The 10,574-nt window shown below is 37.4% G+C and overlaps 1 protein-coding gene across 1 annotated transcript; it reads left to right on the top strand.

Moving 5' to 3' along the window:
• Window positions 1-1,759: 1,759 nt before the first annotated feature.
• LOC122082865 (levodione reductase) lies at window positions 1,760-8,849 on the top strand. Its single transcript, XM_042650671.1, has 4 exons — window positions 1,760-2,188; window positions 2,299-2,501; window positions 7,096-7,325; window positions 8,428-8,849. The coding sequence occupies exons 1-4, from the start codon at window positions 2,097-2,099 to the stop codon at window positions 8,704-8,706; spliced, it is 804 nt and encodes a 267-aa protein (XP_042506605.1). The 5' UTR covers window positions 1,760-2,096; the 3' UTR covers window positions 8,707-8,849.
• The last annotated feature ends 1,725 nt before the right edge of the window (window positions 8,850-10,574 follow it).

The following is a 10,574-nucleotide window of genomic DNA, read 5'->3' as shown; positions in this document are numbered from 1 at the left end:
TCAGAGGAAGCATTAGAGTCAAATGAGAATGGTGGCCCTGAAGTCTTTAGAAACCTGACCCATCCAGTAGTGAGAAGCTTTCTGCGAAAGAATCATTGCATGAAAAGTGCCCCGTACTTTCTTCACTCCCGTGATTGGGCTACTAAACTCTTTCCTAGCATATTTTCCTAATTGTTAAAGTTTTTCTTTCTACATTAGATGAACTGTGTAACAGGATTTGTTCTGGTTGATTTAGGGACCTCTCAACCTTTCTTTTTCCTTAATACATACAAATTACCTATCGAAAAAAAAAAGATCTTGCTGAAACCATTTGCAGTTTAGATTACAAATAACTCCTTGAAGGTCTGAAACCCCTAAACTACAATCTGGAATCAAAAGAAGCAGGTAGACAGAAACCCATCATATGAAAGATTCCCAATATCCTTCAAAATACAAGTCAACCCCACCTTTGCAAATGAAGAACAGTTCAACACTTCCACAGGCCCAAAACAAAGAATATATCAATCGAAGTTTATAGACCCACCTGAGACAAAAAGCTTTCTCCTTACCCATCGCCCCAAACACCTATAACCTACCAACCCAAAACAGAGTATTATGATCACCCAAAGACAATAACATTGAGTCGCACAATGACAAACTCAATAGAAAAGGCAAAATCACGGACTCTTTAAGCCAAAATCGCAATCTTAAAGGAGATGTTTTTCACCAAAAGGAGAAATCAGAGAACTCGTTTTGGCAGATAACTTGCAGGTTCTGAAACTCTAAAACGATGGAGCCGCTTCAAGACGATTTTCTTGATGCAAGATGATGGAGCCGCTTCAAGGGAGAAGGGAGGAGATGATGTTTTGGAGATGAGCTTCAAATGGAGGAATCCCTTTCGAACGATGAGCTTTCAAGACCAGCAATCGTGTGTGTGAGCGGCAGCTTCAAGGTAACAGGATGACCAGCAATAGCAAGGATTTTCAATGGGTTTGGGGAAGGTCGAGATATGCATCGGGTTTTGCCTAATTTTTTCCTTCCCACTTGTTTCAATAAACAAAAAAATAACTTATAGTTGTTTCTCTATTCTTGTTTTTAGGAATAGAAATAGACATAAATTTTAATTTATATTTCAAAAAATAGGTAAAACGAAATAAAAAAATCAAACGGTTTTAAGGTGTTTTTCCATTTCTAAACACAGAAAAATAGAAAAACATGTTTCAAGAAACAAAATCATACTGACTCTAAGGGGGTGTTTGGTTCGGTAAATCAAATGGTGTATGTATCGGATATGAATGTCAATCTTTTGATAGACATTCTTCTAAATTATGTTTCTTTTTGAAAAATCGTTTGGTTGCCTTAAGGCTAGTGCATGTTTCTCGCGGGTTGAGATATTGGCTTCCGTAGAGAACGTCTTTCCGCTTTCTCCTTTTATACTAGGTGGTAAAAAGGTTGCTCAAATCTGAGTTTAAGTGTTGAGGTGAACTCAGATTTTGAACACATCCTTTGTAATATGGTCATTCATGGGAAGTAAGATGCTCACTTATGAGGGTCATCATAGTGGAATCAAACAACTCCAAAAATTAAGAATTATCATTCTAAAGAATGTCATCCCAAAGATTTACCGAACCAAACACCCCCTAAGGTTATTGGGACCTGTTCGCTTGAGTTCAGATCTGAAGTACCGATTTTAGGGTTTTAAGGATCAGTTCCAGACGATTTTGGTATCTGCAAACCTCGTTGTGTGGCATCCTACAATACCATCCGTCCTTTCATAACAATTTCTAAGCCCTTCCCTCTTACCATTCACCAACCCAACCCAACCCGCCTACCGAACCACTCCAAAAAAAGAAGCCTGCCCCCTGCTTCTGCATGGAAGGTTGGTAACGAATTGACGTTCTCACCCAGTTATTTATTTCTGCGTCCTTCTCAAACCGTTGGATATCGCTTTGCTGTGTTTCGATATTCCAGATAACTATGGGTCGACCTGAACGATGGGCGCTTAGGTGAGGAGCGGGATCCTTTAATAACATATACCTCTCTGCGAGTTGGTCACCGAGAACATTTGCAGGGTTACTCTGGGTTTAGAGTTATTCGATTGATTTCAACTTCCATTAATGGCAACTCCTGCGAAGAAGATTTTGCTGACTTCCAGTGGCGATGATATTTCGCTCAATATTGCCCATCATTTAGCGAAGGGTGGCTGCAGGTTCAAACTTTCTTATCTTTGAGTACTTCATTTGATCCCTTTTTTTTTTTTTTTTCTCCCAATTTAATCCAGCAGATCATTTATTTCCGGTTTTTTTTGGTAATTATTAGGTTAGTTTTGATGGGAGATGAAAGTCGCTTACAGAGCGTTGCGGGTAAGATAACAGAATCTCTCGACAGAGGGATTGGTCAGATCGAGGTGGTTGGAGTCGATATGAAGGATGTGAGTGAGGCCCAATTCGATCAGGCAGTCGATAAGGCGTGGAAGATCTTGGGGAATTTCGATGCTTTTGTCGATTGTTTTCACCATGAGGGTATGTCCCTTGTGCCTCAATTCTGGATTGGTTTTGATTACAATGAGAAGAGTATCGTTGAAATCATGATACCGCAGTGAATTATTTGTTATTTTTTAATAATTCAGCTTACCCGTACCCGTAGATTGCTAATCAATTAATCGGTAAGAAATTTGTGGTCACATAGGGGGAAAAACCCTTCAATTGCTATTTTTATTACGATGCTTGGGCTGCAATATTTCGAGAAATCGGGGTTAGCTGGCTTATGCTGATGTATTTGCCTAATATTTTGGAGGTTCCTGCATCTATCTCTTGGAGCATTTGGAGAGATTGGTACACAGTTCTTTCAGAGAAAAGTTGCTTGATGAAATTATTATCCTTAATAAGTGAATTGGCTATGTGATTTGGTTCTTTTCTTTACAGTGTCTGGAGTAATGCTATCTGGGTCCACCTTCTTTTTGTTTGATTGTGAAGCTTGCTCAATTGACTTCAGTTTATTTAATTCCATGATCAGAACCTCAGATTATTCTCACATTCCTCCACCTAAGGATATCATCTAATTCCCGACCCAAATCTACTCTGTTATAGGTCACAATCTGCCTCTTAGCCAAAGTCCTAACCCAAATCCACTTCATCCTAGGCCATGGTCTCCCTCTCATATGAGTTGGAGAAAACATACGAGCCCCATTAAACCATCATTAATCTCCTCTTCATATAACCACAACTCATCTTTTAGTCTTCCGTTTGATCCTTTTAGATTGTAGCTTAATTCAAACACTACCTCTAGCCTTCCATCTAAGAAGCCCTAATGTGATGCAGTTGCCTTGGCTTGGCTAGACTGGAACAACCCTCTTTGTATGCACAAGATGAGACGGAATTGGCCCAATCTGATTTTCTGGTCTAAAGGGGGTTGGTAGTAATCTTTAAGTTTATTTTGTTTTATTTTCTATGATAGATTGCGTAGGAATTACTTTGGTAGTTTCCTTTTCTTCGATATGCTTAGTTAGTTTTTTTTTTTTTTTTTTATGTGTAGTTTCTTCTTTGAGTTGGTTTCCATTAATATGTTTACTTTTTCTTTATATTGGACATGTAATACGATATTGAGTTTTAGAATGAGATTGAATGAAATATGGATTGAGTTGCTTGAGTTGTGTGTGTGAGACCAGATTGGTTGACCATTTCTTCTTCTTCTCCGTTCTTTTGTTCCATCTCATAAATGAACCTCCCCCTTCTTCCGCCTTCCTTGCTTTAATTCTTCTACCCTGTTATAACCCATCTTAATATCCGTCCTCCTCCTTTTTTCTTTTATAATCTTTGTTATGCTGCCCTGTTCCTATTTGATGCAGTTACATCACCTAAATAGACTTATTTTATTAGAACTGAGCTTTATGTTGGGTTATGTATGTGTTGGATCAAGGCTGAGTTGTTGCTGGTTCATGTATGTGTTGATCCCATGTGTTTTCAACTTTTCATTGTAATGAGCCACTTTAATGGGCTTATAAGATTCATCCAAAAAAAAAAAAAAAAGGGGGCTTATAATATGGGTAGAGGTTAGTCATAACTCATACGGGATTAGTTAAGTTAGAGTCTTTATTTCTTTATTTTACTTGTTATTAAGTGTTTGCTGGATTGGGATTCTACAAGTCCAACCCTGTTTTGAGTCAGTTTTACTTATTATTTCAGTTTCCTAGTAATTTTCTGTTACCTAATTAGTTAAGGATTGGGTTAGGCCTTTCATTTTCACTGTTTGAGTCTTCTATATAAGTTTGTAAGGGAGGCTACCGTTGTACATGAATTTAGTAAAGAAATTGCAGTTTTTGCTTGCTTCTTAATGTTTGAAGTTCTCATGTTTGATCAAGGAAGCCCTTATGGCCTTGTGTGCGATCAAGATATGTTGGTGTTTAATGCAATCGAATCATGAAGCAAAAGCTTTATTTTCTGTTGTTCTTATTATTCCATCATCTTCTTCATCCATTAGCAAGTAAGCATTCTTCTATTTTTTTTTTGCAGCTAGAACCTTTGCTTCTAGAAGTTCATACGCTACTCTTTTTTTTTTTCTCATGAACTCTGATTAGGCCAATCCAGCCATTAGAATTCATTTAAGTTTTGAGAAATTGTCCTTCGACTTGAAAGAAGAAATCGTTCTAACTTTTGTTGAGGTCAGACCTTCTGATCGGTCCCTGCTGTGAAATTCCTATCTGCCCTTCATTTGTTAAATCTGAGTTTCTGATTTATAATCAATCTAGTAATGCTGCCATTCTGTTGGTTGATTATTAATTCATATACTGTAATCGATTTTTTTCTTAGATCTCTACATTCTGATTTCTGTTTTGGTCTGTGAAGTTACTTTTTCCCCCCTATCCTAGATCGACTAAGATTACCTTCTATTTGCTGATCTAACCAGTAGATTGATCCCTGATTTTCAGTAGCTGTTCTATTATTGGATTGTTGAACTCGATCCCAGTTCCAACATTGTTTGACCATCTGATTTTGTTTATTTTGATTTCTTTTAAATCTGGATTTTATTCTCTGTGAAAATTCTTGTTTTTGGTACTGTTTCGATCCTACAAATTCAGTACTACTTTACTATTGACATCTACGACCAGTTACTTCTGGCCTTCGATCTCCCCCACCTCTCTTCCTTTTTTCCTCATATTTTGGTCACAAGTACCTCTAATCTAGGCTGCCCAAGTCTTAGAATCTTGGCCCCTGATCCTTCCAAACGTGACGACCAAATCAAACTCAAGGCTTCTCCTCCTCTTACTGCTGGACCTGAGTTGGAGCAACTTTATTTGAATTTTGGATCTCAGTTTTGGGTGTCTCTCGGTTGGAATCAAAAGTCCGTTGAATTTCAGATCTCTCCAGAAGTTTCAGAACCAACAGAGTTCCAACAAATGATTTTGAATAACCTGAACAAACCTGGTTTTCCGCTTGGTACTGGGTCTCGATTGTGCTGTTCTTCTTCAATTAGTATTTGAGACTCCTGTGAGTGGCATTTGAATGGACTCCTAGTTACAAATCATCTCCTAAATCCCTGGATCAGTTTGAGCCTTACAGAAGAAGCACTCCTCTTCGATCCAGCTTTTTCTGTGGTCTACTGGTTTTCTTCCTAGTTTGCATCTGGAGACTGAAGATGAGACAAACCCCTTCGCACGATGGTGCTAGATCTATATTAGCTGTAAGTTAGTTCCCTATTTTTCCCTCAGCTTTACTCTTTAATCTCATGTATCTTTATTTTGCTTTTAGTTCCTAGTTTACCATTTCTACTAGCACTTTATAATCCTTTGCTTATGTTTTGGAGTTCTAACAAGTTACAACTTTGCCACTAGCTTTAAACACCATATTGAGCCTTTCTTATATCTGGATCCAACTAACTGAGCCTTTGTTTTGATAAAATCCCATATTTCTTTACTTCTTCTAGTGTTTTTTTTTTGCTTGGTGGACTACTATATGTCCTCTTTTATCAGATATTTTGTCCATGAGTTTGCTGGAGTTTGTGCTTCAAAGCTCCCACATGGTCCTTCCATGTGTAGTAGGGATTCATATTGCACTGCATTATGAGGACCAATGATTCTGTGGGTTGTTAGCTCTTAAATTGAAAGGACATTGTGGAAACCACAGATGAAGTGGTTACTAAAAATAATAAGATGATTGGGGAGCTCATCTCGTTACGACCGAAGTGATGATATTGGGGGAGAGGGGTTTCTCTACCAGATGCACATCATAATTGCCTATGGTGATCAAGAAATGATTGATAAAAATGCAAAGATTGATCTTCCCTGTCTCATCCTTTGAACCACAGGATAATGTATCTAATTACTGTCCATTGAAATGATATGCTTTCGTGAAAATTAGTAATGTGGATCATGGTATCAAAGGGTGGTACTGGTAGTGTTTAACTATGATACCAATGGAGCTTAATGCATGCAAGGAATTGTATGCTATTTTCAATTATGCTTTGAAAAATGTTGTCAGCTATCTTCTACTGTAGAATATGAGTTGATAAGAGTTGTTTGAGGTGATATGGGCATTTATAGTGTGCAGGCATTTGAGTGCACTGGTAGGAGGAGTTATGGTGCAAATCGCAGGAGTAAAAGAAAGTGCTGGGTAAAGGATATGAATGGCTTTGGGTTGACCATAGACATGCTTTAGACATAGTTGAATGGTGAAATAGTTCCATGTAGCCAACCCCATTTAGTTGGGAAAAAGCTTAGCTGGGTTGAGTTTTACATTCAGGTTCTTGTTACTTTTGTTTATATTTTTTTATTTTTTTCTGAAGGTGATGGTAGCTTCATTAAAGAGAGCCCAAATAAAAAAAAATAAAAAAATCATGCAAAGAGTATCAGCTTTAAAGTTGAGTTACACAACATTTAGAATTATGTATCACTTCCACGATAATGAGTAAAAACATTAATCGAACATGGCAGATACTATCCTTAAAAAACCTTTTTTAGTCATCTCAAAGGTAGATTGATGCTGCTAGCATGAAAAATAATAGACAAATGTCATTTGTCTACGTATTGTTCTTTCTTGTTTTTCTTTTTGCCAGCCCTCCTCCTCCTGCTGTGGTTATAACGGTTAGATTTTTAAATATTATTTGTGTGATCTGTAACAGGAAAGAATCAAAATCTTCTCGACCTGGTTGAGAAAGATTTCCAAAAAATAGTGCAAACAAATTTCATGGCGGCGTGGTTTCTGCTAAAAGCAGTTGGAAAAAGAATGCGAGATTTCAATTCAGGAGGCTCCATTGTATTTCTTACCTCAATCATTGGGGCAGAGAGGGGAGTTTATCCAGGAGCTGCTGCATATGGTTCATGTGCTGCTGGAGTACAGCAGTTAGTAAGGGTATGGACAATTTTATTTGCATCACTTTGAATTATTTCATTCTTGCTGAGAATTTATGGATGTCAATAGTCATGGTTTCTAAAATCTTGCTTGGAAAATTTGACTACTACAATTTAGTAGTTAAGATACATATGTGTAAAAGGGTGCTTAACCTTAAACTGGTGCCTACATAAAATAAAATAAAAATCCGAGGGTTTTGGCATCAGTAGTTTTGACTTTGAATTTTAGAAAAACTCATTTTAGGAACCATGATTTGTGATCATATGTGCCTTTAGGACATGGGTGTTCTTATCTTGAGAAGCTGTATTTCTTTCTTGTGGACTTTTGGGACTTTTAGGAAAATCTAGTTATTAATGTAAACCTGGTTCCCGCTGGCTTTTCAGTTTTCAGCATGTAGAGTGGGAGAAGCATTCACACATTCCTTACCATACCCAGCAAAATGTTTAGTTGAGCGTCCATACTTGTGGTTACTCAGTCCCTGTTATTATTCTCCCCGAGATCCTTAATTTAGCTTGGAACATCCTAGTACTTCAAAAAAGGAAAAAAGGTCAATAACCACAAATGTGCTCGGATGGCCCATAAATTCTCTCTTTTGTCCAATATTCTTTTTTCAGTATGTCAGAATTATGAAAAAAACCCAATATTGCAGAAAAATAAAGTTATTCTGATGTTATACACAACAATTTGTTTATAGAGAGGGTTCCCTCCGACGCTCATGTGCAGTTTGAGGCATTGGAGGGGGGGGGTATTATGGGAAACCTGTAAATAGGGGCTATTTAGGATATTTTAAGGGGGTTGGGGGGGTTGCTGCGGTAATCTGGGTGGGGAGGGGGGTTGCCCATCTGCAGTTTCAGATTCCAGCTGGCATCATGGGGAACTTAGGAAGGATTGGTTCCATTACAATTCTGCACAAAGGCTCTATTCTGTTAATTGGACAATTTTCAACATCCATTGAATCTTCCATACCTACTACCCAAACAATAGGAATCTTGTATATCATATCGTTTGTTTCAGCTCATGTTAGTACTATACATGTCTATTGTGGATTTATTATCTCAATTTTCTGACTTGGTTACCTAACATCTACCATTACAAATCACAGTTGGCAGCACTAGAGATTGGAAAATACCAGATCAGAGTCAATGGAATTGCTCGCGGTTTGCACTTAGAGGATGAGTATCCATTATCAGTGGGGAAGGAGAGGGCAGAGAAGGCAGATGGTGACGTGTTGCCACTCCTAAGATGGCTTGATGTGAAGAATGATCTTGCATCAACAGTTACCTATTTGATCAGTGATGATTCACGATACATGACTGGGACCACCATCTTTGTTGATGGTGCCCAGTCCATAGTAAGGCCTCGAATGCGATCCTATATGTGATTTATTGTTCTATTTATTACATACTGAATATGGTACTGATGAAATAGAGTGCCTTTCAAGGAATAATTGAGGGCTGCATTCATAAGTTATGTATATTTGATCACTGGTTAGTTATGATAAATGACTGGAACCCCTATCGTGGATATTTAATTCTTTTTTTAATTCACGAAAGAGCTAAGCATACGTTTCTTTAATGAGAATTACTACCATACTACCACTATTGATATATTTAATTCTGAACTATTCGATGATAAGCACCACTATGTCTAGATTAAAGTACTTTGAATTTCTGAGGCGAAATCTTTGAAGGTAGTAACATTGCATTTGCTAACTTCAAACACTGATGTAGATAAAATTAATGTTTAGAAAATGATTTCGGGTGATTTGTTTAATCAACTTCATGAACTGAAGTATCTAGTGGTGGTGGTATTTCGGTGATTACAATGCAACCCATGTATTTGCTTAAAAGGATTTTTTTTTTAACCGACACAGCCTTAATGTGTGACTTATAAAAAAAAAAAAGAAAAAAAAAGGGGGGTGGGGGGGGGTGGGGGTGGAAAAGAGGTCTCACTGCACCTTGACCCAGTGCCGTGTTAATCAGACACGCCATTCTGATTCTTGCCAGATATCAAGCATCCATATCTAGCGCCATTCGAGTCAGACTGACGTCTTGACATGTGTCACGCAGCACTATAAGCGCATTATAGTGTTACTGGTAGACACTTTAATAATTCACCCAACTGAGACTCTTCTGGAAAACAGTGGGCTATCCCTCGTGGAATGCCAAAGAATCTCATTCGCTGTTTATTTTTAGTCGTCCTATTGGAGTACACGACAATATAACTTTCTGCTGAAGCTTATTAGCTTCCGACAATTGCTTCACACCTTATTAGGTATTCCTAATTTGTGACAAGAACACCTTATCTTTAGTTGTTCAAAGGTCACATCTTGTTGGTTTAATGCCTACTTGACGCCAACTCCATCAAGGCCCATCAATGCATCTCTCAACCAAATTGAAGAAATTCTTAATGTCCACTATCTATAAAAGGAAGCCCCCTCTCCTTGAAAGGACACGAAGAAAATTTAGCATTTTTCTTTTCTAGTCTTGTATGCTTGAGTAAAGTTTGTGTTTTCTCTGATTGGAGTGTAAAATGAGTAAAGTTTGTATTGAAGTGTGAAATTTTGTAATTGAAGACATATGTGTAAGTCCTACTCTCTTCAAACTTATTATTTTCATGTATTATGCTTGTTATTAGAAAGTATAAAAATCAGCTTGCTATATTAGAAAATTTGTTAGATAATTCTTCTATTTATATTGAATTTTATTTGTCTTTTTATTCCTAAAATCCAATTTACTTTTCTTAGCTTCTAAAAGAGGAAACTGCCAATTTAATTGAAATCAAAACTAGGAAGAGGCAAATTCTTTGCCTTTTAGCTTCCCTTGCAACATATAGATTATTCTTCCCTCCTGGCCAGAATTTGGTATCAGAGTCAAGTTGAAAGTTGTAAAAATCATCTTTTGATTGTGTTTCACCCTTGTCATATAGACCTTCACTCAAGTCGTATTGACCTACACTCAAGTCGTACTCTACCGTTTTACCGTGGATGGGAGTTTAAAAGCGAAATAGTATTGACAATAGGTAGTATTTACAGGAGAATATATTGACCAAAACCTTTATTGACTCGAAACTCAAAATTATGGCTTCTTACTTTAGGTCTAGTTCGAGAAGATCTTTTTTCTCTGAGGCAAGCTCTACTAGAAGGACTTATGATCAAGTCCATAGTTCCGAAGAAGTTGTTTTCAGAAATTTGGAAGCTACCATCTATAAGTATACTAAACCCAGAATACCTGAATCTGAAGTATATCA

Source organism: Macadamia integrifolia, chromosome 6, assembly GCF_013358625.1.
Source record: "Macadamia integrifolia cultivar HAES 741 chromosome 6, SCU_Mint_v3, whole genome shotgun sequence".
NCBI classification, from domain to species: domain Eukaryota; kingdom Viridiplantae; phylum Streptophyta; class Magnoliopsida; order Proteales; family Proteaceae; genus Macadamia; species Macadamia integrifolia.
Note: the sequence above shows the minus strand (reverse complement) of the source record. Positions and strands in the feature narration are given on the sequence as shown.